The following is an 18437-nucleotide window of genomic DNA, read 5'->3' as shown; positions in this document are numbered from 1 at the left end:
GGCTTCTCTTCCAAAGGATCTGAGTTTTATTACCATAACTACGTAATCTTCTATAACTCCAGTTCCAAGAGACCCAACAGCCTCTTCTGATCTCTGCAGGCACTGCACATATGCAGTGCACATACCATAAAGCAAAACAGTCATACATACTTTTTTTTTCCTTCAAGACAGGGCTTCTCTGTATGGTGTAACAGAGCCCCAGACTTAGTAGGCCCTGAGACCTTAGCACAACTAAATCTATAGTGGAAGTACCATTCTGGTTGTAAAACTCAGCATGTAGATAGCACCTGTCAAACCTGAAACACAGGTCATCAAAGTTCATAGTTATGAGGAAAGTCTCTAAATGTACTAACCTTGCTTTTTGACTTCTGTAGTTCTGCTTGAACCCCAAATTTTTATTTTTTTAAATAGTTTATTTTTATTTTCTTTGCACTGGTGTTTTGCCTGTATGTATGTCTGTGTGAAGGTGTCAGATCTTAGAGTTACAGATGGTTGTTAGCTGCCACGTGAGTTCTGGGAATTTAACCAAGGTCATCTGGAAGCACAGTCACTCCTCCTAACCACTGAGCCAACTCTCCACCTACCCTTGAATGCAGGATTTTAAGACCAGACTTGGCAACAACGCAAGACTCCATTGCAAAATTAACTAACCCAGGAAGGTGTGAGGGAGAAAAAATATGAAGGAAACAAAACCAAATTTCTCCTTATGCTAAAAAAACAATGAGTTATTTTTACATCAGAATATTTTGACCGTATCTTCCAAAAGCAGTGCATTCAGAGAAGTGGGTAATCTGTGTTGGGTAGTCCTGCACATATTTTACGCATGCTTTGGCTCCAAAACCAGGGCAAACTGCTGAATCAGTCATCAAATATTTACTGAGTGCACCTGTTGCTCAACCTCTCCCAATTGCCTATTCCCTACCAAACTGGAGTTTGTATTTTTGTTGCAGTACTAGAGATCAAACTGAGGGCTTCAGCTGGAGATGTAGCTGTATATGCTGTATATAGCTGTATACTGTGCCAATGTAGTACCTATACTGTGCTTACCTACATTAGCAAAGACCTGGGTTGGATTCTTTGCAACACACACACATACACCCTACTACATGCTAGGCAAGCATTCTGTTACTGAACTACACATCCTCCCCTTGCAGACTAGATTTTCAAACTTAAGACAGTACATATTTGGGAAAAAAAGAGAAAAGTAATGTGTACTCTTCCCGCCAGTCTGGTTCCAGAGTCGTGTCAACCCCAAATGATACACAGGATACTATATTAATCATGAAGCTGTTGGCCGTTTGCTTGGTTTCTTATAGGCTATCTCTGACTTTAATTATTAACCCATAACTGCTAATCTGAATATTTCCACTTGGTCTTCCCTTACCGGAGAAAGGGTCCAGACCTCTTACTCCTCTGGCGTCCTACATTGTGACTGACTGTGCCTCTGTTTCCCAGAATCCTCCTCGACTCTTAGTCCCACCTATCTTGCTTCCCTATTGGCCAACAGTGCATTATTTAATAAACCAATAAGACAACATATACACGGAAGGACTTTCCCCATCAAGTAGGTCCAACCAGAACTGTGCACACCTGCAACATAAACTAAAAACAACAAACAGAATCACAACACAGAATTCTAGCAGACCTCCAAAGAAGAATACCAACATTCCTCGAATCATTCCATAAAAAAGAAAAGAAAGGAACATTTGTAAATTCCTTTTTTTTTTTTTTTTCCTTTTTAATGGTTTTTCAAGATAGGGTTTCTCTGTGTAGCCTTGGTTGTCCTGGAACTCGCTCTGTAGACCAGACTGGCCTTGAAATCAAAGAGATCCACCTGCCTCTACCTCCCAAGTGCTGGGATTAAAGGCATGCATCACCACAGCCCAACTTGTAAATTCTTTTAACAAAGCCAGTATTACTCTGATACTAAAACCAAAGATCCAACAGAAAAAGAAAATCATAGATCAATCTCTCTGATAAACACCGATGAAAAATTATTAACGGCATTATTTTTTTAATATTTATTATGTATACAGTGTTCTGTCTGCATGCATGCCTGCACACCAGAAGAGGGCATCAGATCTAATTATAGATGGTTATAAACTGCCATGTGGTTGCTGGGAATTGAACTCAGGGCCTCTGAAAGAACAGCCAGTGCTCTTAACCTCTGAGTCATCTCTCCAGCCCTTAACAATGTTATTTTTAAGAGCACTCACTACTCTTCCAAAGGACCCAGGTTCGATTTCAAGCACCCACATCACCCACATGGCAGTTCACAACCATCTGTAACTCCAATTCCATGGGATACAACACCACTTGTGGCCTCACTGGGTACCAGACACACACGTGATGCACAGACATATTTGCAGCAAGACACTCAAACATATAAAATAAAAAAATAGAACTAAAAATAAACATAAAGCTGTTTATGTTTTAAGTAGGTGCCATGTAAGCTTCCAAAGTAGGGAATAAACCAAAGTCCTATAAACCACAACCACCAGTAAGATTAGATAACCCTATGGGCATAGTAGTTAACACAAAAACCCAGGTAACTACAGATGACATGGCAATGTGGGCCTGAGCACATTGTATGAGCAATGGTGGTACACACCTTTAACAAAAAAAGAATTTTAATGAGTTTAATTTGTTTATTTAAACTTCCAAACAGGAAGAAAGATTATCATGTTTCTTTTATAGATGAGGATAACTGAGGTACAGAAAAATAATTTGCCCGACTATACAGATACTAGATATGCAATGCAGTGTGGCAAAGGGCACACTTACTGCCCAGACTTGGTTTCTAAGTGAGTATCTGCAGTGTGCCAAGGCTTTTATACATGTTTGGTGTGTGGGGTGTTATATATTTATACACTGTGTTGTACACAGAGTGAAGATAATTTTTGAAGGAAAACATAATATGTTCTCCATTCTTTCTGTGTTTTCTTCATTCAACTAAAGGTGTATATATACTTTATATACATAAAGTTTGTCTTATTTTTCAAGACAGTGTTTCTGTGTAGCCTTGGCTGTCCTAAAACTGTCTCTGTAGATTAGGCTGACCAAGAACTCAGAGATCCTCCTGTCTCTGCCTCACAAGTACTGGGATTAATATATTCACAGTTGGGTTTATGGCAGTTAATAGAAAAAGGAGCAATTAAGTGTCCAGCTCCAAACCTCAAAACTGAATGTTTTTTTTCTTTTCTCAAGACAAGAGTTTCATTATGTAATCCAGGTTGGCCTTGAACTCATGGCTCTCTAGCCTCCACCTCCCCATGCTATGATTACAGGCCTATGCCACCACACCTAGTTTCAAAATTAGACCTTTGTGTATGTGTATTTACAACAGAACAATAGCTTTTGAGGAAGACACTGTCTACACTCAAATAGATCCTTTCTCCAATCAAGAGCTTGATCTGGGCCATCTGATGCACTGAATAGGACAAAATAACAAGAATCTAATCTCAAGCTTCGTGAGGGCACACACATAAATACCAGCACTTGGAGCCAGCCTTGGTATGTAGTGAGACTCTTTTTTTTCCTTCTGTTTTGAGACAGGTTTCTCTGTGTAGCCCTGGCTATCCTGGAACTTGCTCTATAAAGCAGGCTGGCCTCAAACTCACAGATATCTACCTGCCTCTGCCTCCCAAGTGCTCAGCCACCACTGCCTAGCATAGTGAGACTCTTGTCTACTACAAAAAGAAAAAGAAAAACACAGTACATGTAACAAACGGTCTTTTTGGTAGAAAGAATGGGAAAAGACTACATTGTGTATGTGATTGATTCCTCTAAGATACAGGGTGATTGTTGAAGTTTCACCCTCCAGGATCTCAGAATATAGTCATATTTGGTGTTTAATGACATGATTAAATGAAGTTACTAGTATGGGGCCCAAGGGGAAACAAAAACATCTATTCCTGGGAAGCCAATGAGTTTATTGGATTTCCTTTTATAGCACATAGTTAACAGATTACTTACAGGAGGGTGGGCGCTCCCCTTATCTAACCAAGGCTAGGTGTTTACCCAGGAGGAATGAAAGTGTTCCCACAACCACACAGACTAAGCTCTTCTCCCCTTGTCTTCACCAGCTTATACACTCTAGCCCCTCCCTGAAACCCTGAACAATTAGCACAGACTTGCATACAACAGCTGGTATGAGTGGCTGAACCCTCCTCCTCCATTTATGAGGGGATGTGAATAGTTCAACTAGCCCAGCTAGGATGCTGTTTTCTAAGCAAATACAGGTAAAGTGACAATGACATTTTTTTTACTCGAAGAATAGTCATGCACAATAGGGGCCACAACCCAAAATTCCCAGAATCTAAAAGGATGAAGTGCTGGGGTTGCATACTCAGGGAACAATAGGGCAGGAAAAAGGAGAGCTCTCAGAGATAACCAGCCCTTGCCAGTATCTTGACCTGGGCCTCCCTGCCTCCAGGGCTATGTAGAAATTAAGTTCTATATCTGATCTTCAGTACTGTTATGAGAGCCCTGGCAAATCAATAACTCCTCCAAGTTAAAATCCTTTACAGAACAGAATAAAATAGAGTAAATTGGGGAGAATCTAAAGAAATGGGTCTGATTTTCCAGTTTCCTGGACAGTGATGAGAACACTTTCAAGATCTCTTATTCTCGTTACAGAAATGGCACAATAAACTGGAAGAAGTAGTATCACCTTCCTGGTTCCAGAGTTGGCTTGAATAAGAATGGTCCTGATAGGCTCATATGTTTGATTGAATACTTGGTCCCCAGATGGTAGAACTGTTTGGGAAGGATTTTGAGGTGTAGCCTTGTTGAAGGAGGTGTGTCACTGGGGTCAGGTATTGTAGGATATTAGTTTAAGATGTGCTACATTCATTTATGCTGTGGAATATTTGTTTATTGATGCAAAGATGTGCTTCATTCTTTTATGTTGCATTTGTTTAACTCTGTAAAGCTGCTGTTCTTTGCTTGTCTAAAACATCTGATTAGCTTAATAAAGAGCTGAATAATGGCTAGGCAGGAGAGATAAATAGGCAGGGCTGTCAGGCAGAGAGAATAAATAGGAAGAGAAATCTAGGCTCGAGGGAGAAGAACAGAAGAGCGAGAAAAGAAGGAGAGGAGGACATCAGGGGCAGCCACCCAACCACATAGACAGTCATGGAATAAGAAGGAAAGAAAGACTTACAGAATTAAGGTAAAAGCCCAGAGGCAAACTGTAGTTAATGAGAACAATTTAAATTAGAAAAGCTGGCTAGAAACAAGCCAAGCTAAGGCAGGGCATTCGTAAGTAGGAATAAGACTCCATCTATTTATTTGGGAGCTAGGTGGCAGACCCCCAAAAAGTAAAAAAAAAAAAATTCAACTATGGGCAGGCTTTGGGGTTTCAAAGGGCTCATGTCATTCCCAGTGTCCCTCTGTGTCTTGTGCAGAAGACTTGGTTTCAATTCACAGCACTCATAGGTGGCTCAAAACCACCTGTAACTCCAGTTCCAAGTGCACAGATAAACAAGCAGACAAAACACCCTTACACATACGATAATCAAAATTTAAGCTATAAGTAAAGTGCTTTCTTCTATAAGTTGCCTTGGTCAGAGTGTTCTGTCATGGCATTAGAAAACTAAAACACTCATGCTTTTATAGGGTTAAAGTCCATCAGATGGCAGAGCAAAGAAACAGCTGAGAGCTCAGTTTGATCCAGTACCAGAAGGCAGACAGAGCTAACTCAAGAGGGTGTTTTTGTCCATCCTGAAGCCCTTATTTTGTCTTCTTTCTTTTTTTATTTAAGTTAGAAACAAGCTTGCTTCACATGTCAATCCTAGCTTCCTCTCCCTCCCCTCCTTCGATTGCCCCCCCCCTGCACCAGACCTCCCAGGCCTCCACCCAATCTCTACTCCAATCCCCAGGGAGGGTGAGGCCCACCATGGAGGATCTCCAGGGCAGGGCCTAAGCCCTCCCCCAAGAGTCCAGGCTAAGAAATCATCCCTTATTGTGAGATGGGCGCCAAAGTCCATTTGTATTCCAGAGATAAATACTACCCAAAGCCCCATAGATTACCTAGGCCTTCTCACTGACACCCACATTCAGGGGGTCTGGGTCAGTCCCATGCTTTCCACACAGCCATCAATCTGGGGTCCAAGAGCTCCCCCTTGTTCAGCTCAACTGTTTCTGTGGGTTAAACTAGCCCAGTCTTAACCCCTTTGCTTATCAGTTCTCCCTTTCTGTTACTGGATTCCAGGAGTTCAGTTCAGTGTTTAGCTGTGGGTGCCCACCTCTGTTGAGGCCCTTATTTTAACACTCCACACTCTCATGGATTTCTAACTACTGTATCGAAGAATTTTTCATGCTAAGTCTGCTGAGCTCTAGTCCTCTCGGAGGATGTCCATACTGTAGAAGAAGGGTTACAAGAAACAACTGAGAGACTCCATTTTCATGAAATAAGAAGCAAGGTAGAGGTTAAAGAGGGTAAGAACGTTGGGAGTTCATGAAATCTCATGGAACTTGAGTTCCATCCCGGGGACCAACATGGTAGGAGGAGAAAAATGACTCCTACAAGTTGCCATGTACACTCAGGTGAGTACGTGTACACACACACACACACACACACACACACACACACACACACACACGCGCGCGCACGACTTAATTTAAGGGTCAGCAACATGGCTCAGCAGGTAAAAACACTTGCTGCCAAGACAGGTGATCCCTGGAACCCACAGAATGAAAGGAGAGAACTGACTCCAGAAAGCTGTCCTCTGACCTCCCTCCACACATGTACTTTGGCACACACACACTCACACACACACACACACTCACTCACTCACTCATATAAAAGTCTTCTACTCTAGTGTCCATCCAGATTTTCAAAATTCTGCTATACCGACTGAAGTTGCCTAAGTTATAAACTATCAATAAACTGGTGAAAACAAATACAAATGAGTAGGGTACAGTCGCAGTCGTTTCAAGCTTTTTAAATTTAAAATTTTGTATTTTCTAGCTGCATTTAACACCAGCCCTAATAGCTACTTCAGCATACACAATTTTACTTTCTTTCAAGAATAATACACAGGTATAAGATTTTGCTCCTAAGAACTTATTTTTAGGTTCTACCATTTTGACTAATTTCATTAACAATTCAAATTGAAAGGATAATGGATTAACGGTGCCCAAGTCACAAGTGTGTTTCATATATGGTTACTGATTCATCTATCACACCACTTTCAACACAGAAATAATGCTTTTTAAAACCTACTTAATAAAATACGTCGACTTAGACAGGTTGTCTAAAAAACATACTGCTTCAAAATATATGTCGAGCACCAAAAGGGAAGGGCGGCCCCACTATGGAATAAAGAAATTAATATTGATCAGCCTGCACAGACTGAGGATGAGACAATGCCCATAACCATACCTGGCAGTCTGCAGATTTGTGTGCCCGGGAACGTAAGGCGGCCACACAAGCCAGATGACTGCCAGCTCAGCAGCGGAGCTCCTACAGAAAAGGCGGCATGGCATCTACACCTAGGCCACTCTGGAGAACCAGAACTTACAGCCAGTCTCTCTGGAAGCGAAAGGACAATGTGGCGCTGATACCGAGAATGTCTGACAACAAACGGGGCTGCTGGGGGCTAGGGAGCTTCTAGTGCTACCATGCTGACGGCATACAGCCACCGCCGGTGGGCTAATATTAATGCCTCATCCTAGAGATGAAAAGAAAAACTCTGGGAGGGCCGAGGAAAGGGCTCGACCTTACCTTGTCATCCTCGCATCTCTTCCCCAGGCCCTCCCTGGCCTGCAGCCGGCTGCTGAGGCGGCCGTAGTCGGCCTCCTTCTGGTCGATCTGCTTCTTATGCGTGTCCACCAAGAGCAAGAGGTCCGAATTGCGCTTCTCCAGGCGCCCACGGGCCACCTCGGTGCGCTGGACTTGGCCCTGCAGCTCGGCCACCTCCTCCTGAAGCAGAACGTGGCGGGAGGAGATGCTCCAGTAGTTGAAGGCAAGGACGACGATGACCACCAGCAGCACCACCAGCACGAAGGAGGGCAGGCGGCCGGCCCGCCGGTTGGCCCCGAAACCCACCATGGGGCCGGTGGCTCCGCCGCCGCCGCCGATACCTGCGGGCAGCGCCGGCCTGCGCTCCGAGCCGCCTCGGGACCGGGTCCCCCCAGAGGCGGGCCTAGCGGCCGGAGCGCGGAAGGGGGCGGGGCGTCGCGGGTCCTCCCCGCCCCCTCTGCGCCCCCTGCCGCGAGCCCTCCGAGAGCCGAAGCCGAGCAGGCACCCGCCGCAGGGGACCGGGAGAAGGAGGCGCCGGTACCCGCGGCCTGACGCCTCAGGGCTGGGGGCGGGGACGCGAGCCGGAAGGGGGCGGGCTTCCTCCGTCCCCGCCCACCGGCTGGGGCCGGGGCGCCCGGGGGGCCATTTGCTGGTTTCCGCCGAACGCCCCCTCTTCTCGCGAGATAGTGGGCTTACTCTCGTCCCCTTGCGGTCCTATCTCGCGAGGGTTCTCTGGGGTCTGGGCTGCGGTGTCGGGGTCGCGCTGCGTACCTGGGTGGGTGTGCCTGCTGCTGTCACCTGGGTGGTTCCTTTGAAGCCAGACCTAGGGAGATCGTGCTTCAAGCTGCCCTTTGGCAGATTTCTGTCTGTCTTGAATTCTGGGGTTGTCACCCCTTAGTAGGGAAGGCTCTAGGTGAGGTGTCTAGAAGGGTTTTCTGCTTGTTCTTGTTTGTACCAACGGCGTGGAAAAAACAACAGTTACCATCAGCCCACAAAACAGCGGTACCCAGACAATACGAAAAGAAAGCAGGAGAACCTAAGCTTTAGGAAGCTCTGGAATTGAGATGTGTTTGCAGCCTGGTTTCCAAGGTTACTGCTGTCACGGACAGAAAGAATTCCAGAATGCTGTGCTCCTATTTTAAAAACACCCTGCTGCTTTTTCCTCGACTGGGCTGAGAAGAAAGTCCAGAAGCTGCCCTCAGTGAATGGCAGTTAATGCGCCGTTGCTGACGGCTGACACACTCCGAATTAGCAATAGCAGCGCTTACAAGTTGTTTCTGCACGCCTAGTTTTATATCCCTCCTCCCCCGATTACGGTTTTACAGATGAGAAAGCCAGGACACAACGATATTTGGAAACTTCAAAGCCCTGTATCTTTTCTGAGCTAGACATAGAGCCGAGTGACGGGACTCTGAACACCGTTGCTGGCTGCTTTGTTGCAGGTGTTGTTCTACCATTAATTTCAATGCTCCAGAGAAGGCCCTGCTTGTCGCCTCTGCATGCTTTGTTATAATACGTGTTGAAACAAACAAACGTTACTGGTTTTCACCTGTATAAGCAGAAGATGGATTTGCTGTTATTTTTCAGACTCTGGGTCAAGAACTTCCAAGAGTATAAGTCCTCAAGTACACAAACTAATTTAGTATGTTTATTCAAACCGGCTGAAGAGTTTAGAGTTTTGAGACAGGAAGACTTTGAATAATTGTTTCTATGCTTCCGTGCATTTCAAAAATAAAGTTTATCTGCTTCCAAAAAATTGTGCCTTCACAGAGGGATGTTTATCTTTTATATTGTACAGAAAAACAACACCAGAATTGTTACTATTTAGTTCACATCAAAGTAATCCTCTTAGCCTGGAAGGTTAGCTTTTGATTAGAGCATTTGGGAGGTTGAGGCAGAAGTTGGAAGTTGAAAGCCAGCTTGGGCTGCATACAACGTGGATGTCTCAGAAAGTTGAGCCCTGACTTCAGAAGATCTGAGAAGTCTTCTCCAGTCTCAGATACCAGTCAAGCAGACTTCCGCAAAACGAAGCCAGGTCAAAAATTAAAGAATTATTACATTCACTTATTGGAGGGAGGCATGTGTGCCATGGCACATGTTTAGAGGTCAGAAGACTGAGTTCCCTCCTCCCAAGTGGGTCCTGGAATCGAACCCAGGTTGTCCAGCTTGGCAGTGTGTGTCCTTTCCTACTGGGTCCTCTCCTAGTCCTCAGTGTACGGGGAAAGGGCCAGCCAGAGAAACTGCAGTCAGAGTCAGTGAAAGAAACACACCCTGGCCCTAAAACTAGAGTCAAAAGGCTAAAACCGATCAGTGAAAGAAACACACACTTTGGCCCTGAAACCAGAGCCAAATCTGACTCTAAACCTGTGCCCAGAGGCAAACTGTAGTTAAAGAGAAACAGATAATTTAAGTTAGAAAAACTGGCTAGTAACAAGCCAGGCTAAGGCCAGGCATTCGTAAATAGGATTAGGTGGTGCACCACCATCACCCAGCTCAGCCTGCTTTCTTTTTTTGTTTTTTGTTTTTTGTTTTTTTGTTTTTGTTTTTGTTTTTTGAGACAGGGTTTCTCTGTGGCTTTGGAGGCTTTCCTGGAACTAGCTCTTGTAGACCAGGCTGGTCTCGAACTCACAGAGATCCTCCTTTCTCTGCCTCCCGAGTTCAGCCTGCTTTCTTATAGCACCACAACCTCCTGTCTAGGATGGCATCACCTAGTGAGTGAAGACTTCCTAGATCAATCATTAATGAAGAAAATGTCCTACAGACTTGTGTAGGTAGAGTTTCTCTATGTCCCGGCAATCACTCCCAAATAACCACATTGAGATATTATTAATTATAGATGCTCAGCAGATAGCTTAGACTTGTTAATAATTAGCTCTATCAACATAAATTAACACATATTTCTTATCTACCCTGAGACTGCTCCTATTCCCCTTTGCATTCTCTTTAGTCTGAAGTCCTGCTTAACCTCTACCTGTCCAGTTGTTGGCCAATCAGTATGTTTATTAACCCATCACAGTGACATATATTCACCCCGTATAAAGGAATGTCTCACATTTCCCCCTTTTCGTCTAGTTAAAAAGGTTTTAACCTTAACAGTAAAGTTATATACAACAAAACAGTTATTGAGTAAGAATTACAGTTACAATAGCCAGTCTACTTTTATTTGGCAAAATACAGAAAATACTCCACCAGTCGTCCTCTCCTGGGGAGTCCAGAGTTTTGTAGTTACTTTACTTCCTACTGTGATTAGGTAGAAATGTAACTCAACTACCTAGTCTTCAACCACTTTAAGATCTGAGGATATAATATTACCTGAGTAAACAGGGAGCACAGAGCAAGTGACTTCCAAAAATTAAGAGGAATGACAGAAACAGCTGGCTGCCTGAATAGTCACCCCAGGGTTCTTCTGTAATGCAGGGGCATCTACCTTCAGCCTACTATCATAGAATATCTAACAGACATTTTTGTGAAGCAGGAAGTTTTGAAGAACTATCCTACCCTGTCCGGGTAAAGTTTGGCAGTCACTTTTCTTTGTGTCCTACTCATTCAGTTGGGACAGCATACTGTCAGCAGTTGAGGCAAGGGCAGTTTCTTGCCCAAATGACTTGCTTTTGTCATAAAGAAAGCAAACTCTACATGAAAGTTCTTTGATGCTCATCATCTGTTTTTAAAGTAGACCAGTGCTGTCAGGAGCATACCTGTCTCTCTGTCAAGAAAAGCCTTTGTTATTACTGAAAGGTTCAGGCATTATACTGGCCTGCCCTGTTACCTAGCAGAATTCACTCAGGCAGCACTCTGGTCAGCCCAGGGTTCCGTAAGTATAGCCTGCACGAAGGTGCAAAGGACCCCCTTTAAGAGACAGCCCGTCCACTTACCTCTTATCTCTTTCCTCTCTCTCTCTCTCTCTCTCTCTCTCTCTCTCTCTCTCTCTCTCTCTCTCTCTCTCTCTCTCTCTCTCTCTCTCTCTCTCTCTCTCTCTCTCTCTCTCTCTCTCTCTCTCTCTCTCTCTCTCTCTCTCTCTCTCTCTCTCTCTCTCTCTCTCTCTCTCTCTCTCTCTCTCTCTCTCTCTCTCTCTCTCTCTCTCTCTCTCTCTCTCTCTCTCTCTCTCTCTCTCTCTCTCTCTCTCTCTCTCTCTCTGTCTCTCTCTCTCTCTCTCTCTCTCTCTCTCTCTCTCTCTCTCTCTCTCTCTCTCTCTCTCTCTCTCTCTCTCTCTCTCTCTCTCTCTCTCTCTCTCTCTCTCTCTCTCTCTCTCTCTCTCTCTCTCTCTCTCTCTCTCTCTCTCTCTCTCTCTCTCTCTCTCTCTCTCTCTCTCTCTCTCTGTATTGTTTTGGAGGCTGTCGGTCCAGCCCGGCCTCTAACTCACAGAGATCCGCCTGCCTCTGCCTCCCGAATGCTAGGATTAAAGGCGTGCACCACCACTGCCCGGCTCTTTCCACTCTTTTTTTTTTTTTTTTTTGTATTTACAAGACAGGGTTTCTCTGTATTGTTTTGGAGGCTGTCGGTCCAGCCTGGCCTCGAACTCACAGAGATCCGCCTGCCTCTGCCTCCCGAGTGCTAGGATTAAAGACGTACACCACCACTGCCCGGCTCTTTCCACTCTTTTACACTCTCCATACTCTTAATTTTCTTTCTCTCCACCTCCTTCTTCTCGTCTCTCATGCCTGTCCCCGCCTCTCGCTCTCCCGCCGCTGTAACAAACTATGGTTAATGTACTCTGTGGCTTGTGTTCCGTCAAGCCTCCCGGTTCCATCTTTTTCTAATTTTTAAACTTTTACAAAAGAACAACAACTACAACATTTTTAAATGCTATATTCTGTAGGTCTTTGTGTAGGGTAAAAGGGACAGCCAAAGAAACCCACTCTAGCTCTGAATCCAAATTCAGTAAAAGAAAGACACCCAGGATTTAAAACCTGAGTGAAGAAACACTTTATCGCTGAACCCAGAACCAAAAAAGCACACCCTGACTCAAACTAGTGACAAAGAAACACACTTTTTTCCTAGAATCCGAGACAATGAAAGAAATGCGTCCTGGTTCTAAAATTAGAGCCAAAAGGCTTTTAAAAAGACCTGTGAAAGGAACTCAGAGCCATCTCTGCCCCTGGCGACTAAACTAACCAATCCCTGAGCAGGAAAACTAACCAATCCCTAAGCAGAACTCCTCCCCGTCCCCCCCAATACTCTGACCCTAAGAAGGCCTATGTAAGCCCCTCTGCCTGCTCAGTTTGGGCTGTTCTTTCCCACCCTGGTAAGGCAGCTACTCTCCTGGACTCCTCCTTCCCAAACAAATCTCTTTCTCAAAGGAGTCTTGGGTGAAGATCTTCATTCCCTGGTGCATAATAGAAGAACCTTGCTGAGACATACCTTTGGGGAGGAGGCTAAGCAAGTCTGAACAGAAGAACATTGCTGAGATGTTCCCTTAGGAAGGCTGAGCAAGGCTGAGCAGAAAAAGTAACAACTTTTCTGATGGGGCAAGTCCTTCTGTATATATGTTTGTCTGATTGGCATAAATAGGTGGGACTAGGAGTCTAGGAGGATTCTGGGAAATGTAGTGAAGACATGTGTTGCCATGTGATCTCATGGGAGGAAAGAACAAGTCAGTGGGGCGTCCTCAAAAAGATAAGTACTTATGCCGGGCGGTGGTGGCACACGCCTTTAATCCCAGCACTCGGGAGGCAGAGGCAGGCGGATCTCTGTGAGTTAGAGGCCGGGCTGGACCGATAGCATCCAAAACAATACAGAGAAACCCTGTCTTGTAAAAACAAAAAACAAAACAAAACAAAAAAGATAAGTACTTATAAAAATATATATTAATAATTATGAGTTAATAATTAAGTCAGAGCTGGCTGATTAGAAATCATGACAAACAGCCAACAGCTTCATAATTAGTGTCTCATGTGTTATTTGGGGGACTAAAGCAGTGACAGGACCCAGGCTGGAATCCCGTTACAACTTTTCCCTGGAACTGGAGGAGATCGCTACATTTCTGTATGGGCTTCCCCTTTAGCAAACACCCTGGGCTGAGGAAGAAGTGGATAGCTCTGCTAGAATTATCTCTTAGGGGGAACTGTAGGAGGAAAACAATGCCGCCATTAACCATGTGACTTACTAGAGGCGCATACAGATGAGGTAATAAAAGAGCAGTTTACCACACCGCTAACCACACCCACATTAGGCATGACTAAAGACGTATATGGACGGACGTAAAGACGTATACGGACGTGGGCATGGCTAGGGGCGATACGGGGGGAAGGTATAAAAGACTGAACAACGGAAGTCTTGGTCTCTTTTTCCAGCTTTCGGCTTCCAGTTTGGCGGCGGAAAACTACTCGGCTCATCTGGGTTACTTGTTTGGTATCTTGTGAGTAATTTCTACAATAAATACTTAGTTTTACTTTTAGTAAGTGTGCCGTTTATCGTTACAGCATCAGGGAACAGAGCAGAGCTCAACTGTACAGCTCTCTAGGAAAGGAGCAATATTGCTGTATCCTGTGGGGAGACCATTCCCCACCACACCTCAGTTTCAGGTAGTCTGGCTTCCTGACAAGTCAGGACACCTTTCCCTCCAGGGCTGAGCTGATCTAGCTTCACAGAAAACTCTAGTCAAGATTTAACAGTTATCCTGATTTTCTCCAGGTTCCCCCAAAGATACCAGCACCCCCACAGAACAGAAGTAGTCTAGAGAATGACCCATATTCCCAAGAGTTGGGGTATGTGTGTGTTTTGGTTATTCAGTGGATTATGAATGTTTGTCATTGTCTGTGAGGGGTTGTTGGTTACAAGTTGTTATTGATCATAGAAAAAAAAACCCCTAAACGAAAGAGTTAAATTCAAAGATCTCTTTCTAAAGGAAAAAGGGGGATATTATATAAAAATGATAGGAATAAAGGGTAGACTATTGAATCTAATTTAATTTAAAAAAACAACTATTAATCTCAAAATATTTTACATTGGTAAGGATTTTGGTTTATATGTACAAATTTAAAGTTAATTTTGTTATAGTGTATATATGTTTCTATTCTTGTTTAAGATATTTTTGTAAGCCAGGCAGTGGTGGCACACACCTTTAATCCCAGTATTTGGGAGGCAGAGGCAGAGTCCAGCCTGGTCTAAAAAGCTACACAGAAAAACCCTGTCTCCAAAAACAAAAACAAAAGATATTTTTGTATGTTGATACAAATTTAAGGTTATTTTTGTTAAATGGTGTACACATTTAATCCCAACATTTGGGAGGCAGAGGCAGGCAGATCTGTGAGTTCGAGGCCAGCCTGATCTACACAGTGAGTTCTGGGACAGGCTCCAAAGTTACACACAGAAACCCTGTCTCAAAAAAAAAGAAAAGACAAAGAAAAGGAAAAAAGAAAGGAAGGAAGGAAGAAAGTAAAAATAAAAATAATGGTCTCTGTTCCTTAACGTTTGCTTCTATTCCTTTACAGTTTTAAAAAACCAGACTTAGGTTCTTGGCAACCAATGAAAAGACAGCCATGCCTCTGCACAGGCGGCTGCAATGTATTTTTTCTGGACTTGGCAGAAAACCCAAGGTTTCTGCCCTATTTTTTGTTCTCTGCACTGCAGTTCATCTAATCTTCTCCTGGTGGCTTTCTCTGTGAGACATTGTTCTGTAGAGTGACCCAATTAAACATGCTCCCGTTTAATGCAATGAGACTTTACATGGACTTAATTCCAAACAATTAGCCTATAAGTGTCCAAACTACTTTGATTTACCCTCTTTATTCCCTCTTAGCATGCTTGCTACAAAAGCTAACCTGACCTCACATTAAATCCTCCCCCATTAACTTTCAGGTGGCAGAAACAGCTGTGAGCAGAGCTGTGCATGTGTCACACTGTGCCTCATAAGCAGAGCCTCACTTACCCATTGTCTGAGCTTTAAGTAGAAGCTAAAGGCTTTTATTTAACCTACATAGTATTCCACTAAATCTGTGAGTTTCAGCATGCAGCTTTCAACCATGAGATCCCCTGATATACAGCAGGTAGACACGATGATGGATTGAGTCCATTTCATTGTTTCTGTTCAGGTGCTTCATTTTGATTTGTCACATCCCATCTCAAGGCAGAGCATCAACCAGAGATTAGGAAGAAGGCTCTTGTACCCGTGTGATAACAGTGTCTTTGCAATAGTCATCCTTATTCACATTATGTTGGAACACACATTCTTCTTCCTTTTGTTATCTGGACCCCACCGGGAGTTATTTAACATCTGTGTTAACAATTAGTGGTATTTTAGCCGGGCGTTGGTGGCGCACGCCTTTAATCCCAGCACTCGGGAGGCAGAGGCAGGCGGATCTCTGTGAGTTCGAGGCTGGGCTAGACCGATAGTCTCCAAAACAATACAGAGAAGCCCTGTCTTGAAAAAACAAAAAAAAACAAAAAAAAAACAAAAACAAAAAAAACAACTAGTGGTATTTTAAAGTAGTCCTTTCCGTATACACAGCCAAATAAGTTGGGTCCAACTATATATGACTAGATGCCTCAGTATACTGTTTCTTTCCTGTAGACTACATTCCTTTTGCATTATCTAAATCCTTTCACTCACATTTAAATGCCTCTCCTAGATTCATTTTCCATGTGGGACACTCCACATTTTTAGCCAGAACAGAGCTATAATTTGCATACTTATCCTGGTTATACACTATGAGCGTCTTAAAGACAAACTTTGTTCTTCTTATCTTTCCATCATTTAGCACTGTAGCTGGCAGTTTATTATGTTTCACACAGATGATGTACCCCTTTTGGATGCTAATTACTCATCCTTGATCTTCCTACCACATAGGAAAATCCTGTCGAGATTAATTTTTTCTGTGTGTGTGTGGTTTTTTTTAAATAGAAACAATTCTATAGCTTCTGAAAATAATAAATACTCGACTAAAGAATCACTGCTGGCCCAGTCCCAACTGGTTTATCTACAACACAACTCTTGCACCTAAGACTCAGGGATCATTGCAGAAGAGAGGCCAGAAAGATTGTAAGAGCCAGAGGATCAGGAAGTAGTCCACTGTGAGCTTGGGTCTCTTAGGGATGTCTGAAGCTACACCCATAAAGTCTTCCCATTGTGACTATCTAAACACGAGTCGAGCAAGACACCACCAACAGGCAAGCGAATGTGATGGGGGAAGTTCAGAAGGCCTCAACTCTACACATAGAACTGCAGGCAATCAAGGAATTCTGAGAGCAGGAGAAATAATAGTCTTCCTCAGGGGAGAGCCTCCTGATTGGATATCCAATAGCAAACAGTCAGCCATAAAAACATATATAGACAAGTAACATTACATAGACAGAGCAGGCAGTATTTAGTTATATGTATGTATGTGAGCATGTAACAACAATTAATGATAAAAGAGGCCATGAATTTGAAAGACAGCAAGGAGAGATATGTAGGGAGGAAAGGAAAGGGGGAAATGGTGTAATCATGTATAAGTTTAAAAAGTAGCAATAAAAAATAGCAATAAAATAAAAAAAAACTTTGGTGACTTTTCTCTCAGCCTTCTAGTTCTAGTTCACACCTACTCTTGGGTGTGCTTTTCTTTTCTTAACAAATGTCTCTATTTCTAATTCTAAAAAACCAACCCAACTAAGGGGATAATTCCATTGCAAGCATGCAGACCTGAATTCAATACCTAGAACCCATGTTAAATGCTGGGAGTAGGGGTGCATGTCTGTAATCCTAGCATGGGAGGCAGAGAAAGACAGGAGGTTCCCTGTGGTTCACTGGTCAGCCAGGCTAGCCTAATTGGTGAGTTCAGGACAGTAAGAGGTCAATGCCCTTCCAGTGGATGACACCTAAGGTTGCCTCTGTCCTCTAAATGCATATGCACACACATGTACCTGCATATACATATACACATACATGCCCATTAAAAAAAAGATTTATTATAGTGTTCTGCCTGCATGTACACTGTATGCCAGAAGAGGGCACCATCTCTCACTGCAGATGGTTGTGAGTCACCATGTGGTTGCTGGGACTCAAGACCTCTGGAAGAGCAGCCAGTGCTCTTAACTGCTAAGCCATCTCTCCAGCCCCAGCATACACATCCATTTAAAAAACTGGATAATGTGAAAGGGAAAACAACAACTGAAAATCACAATACACTCACAGTATAAAATACACATAACCTCTGCTTACATTTTGGTATAGATCTTTCCAAACTTTTTTTCCTACCTACTCTCCTGCAAATGAATACGTTCATATGCATACCATAACATTGTTTTATGAATACTAAAAATACTATGCCTATTTTTCTAACTTTTCCATTTAATCTCTTATTGGTAACATCTATGTCAACAAATTTAAGCACTACATAGATCACATTTTTGGTTAGTGGATTAAAGAATATGCTATATTTAAACAACCCCTTACAGATAGACACTAAGTCTTTTTAGATACTTTTTTTGGAGGTAATGACGGTACTAGGTAACCTAGACCCTTCTGCCTGCTAGGCAAGTACTTGACCTCTGAGCTATATCCTCAGCCCATTAGATAGATTTTTATGGCATCAGGAAATAAAAACAACTCTCAAAATGCTTTAAAAATGAAAAAAAGATGGTATTTGGTGGGATATGCTTTAATTTTTGCATCTGAGAGACAAAGGCAGGAAGAACTCTGAGTTCAAGGCCAGCCTGGTCTACATAGAAAGCTCCAGTCCAGTTAGAGCTACTTAGTGAGACCCTGTCTCAT

At 43.4% G+C, this 18437-nt stretch overlaps 1 protein-coding gene across 1 annotated transcript in view; it reads right to left on the bottom strand.

The window, feature by feature from the left end:
• The window catches only part of Golm2 (golgi membrane protein 2), a 76510-nt gene extending 68182 nt beyond the window's left edge, over positions 1 to 8328 (bottom strand). Inside the window, 1 exon segment of the mRNA XM_040746164.1 lies at positions 7730 to 8328. Within this exon segment, the coding sequence (XP_040602098.1) occupies positions 7730 to 8056 (327 nt within the window). The 5' untranslated portion in view covers positions 8057 to 8328.
• Between the last annotated feature and the right edge of the window lie 10109 nt (positions 8329 to 18437).

Source organism: Mesocricetus auratus, unplaced genomic scaffold, assembly GCF_017639785.1.
Source record: "Mesocricetus auratus isolate SY011 unplaced genomic scaffold, BCM_Maur_2.0 Super-Scaffold_100004, whole genome shotgun sequence".
In the NCBI taxonomy this organism is placed as follows: domain Eukaryota; kingdom Metazoa; phylum Chordata; class Mammalia; order Rodentia; family Cricetidae; genus Mesocricetus; species Mesocricetus auratus.
Note: the sequence above shows the minus strand (reverse complement) of the source record. Positions and strands in the feature narration are given on the sequence as shown.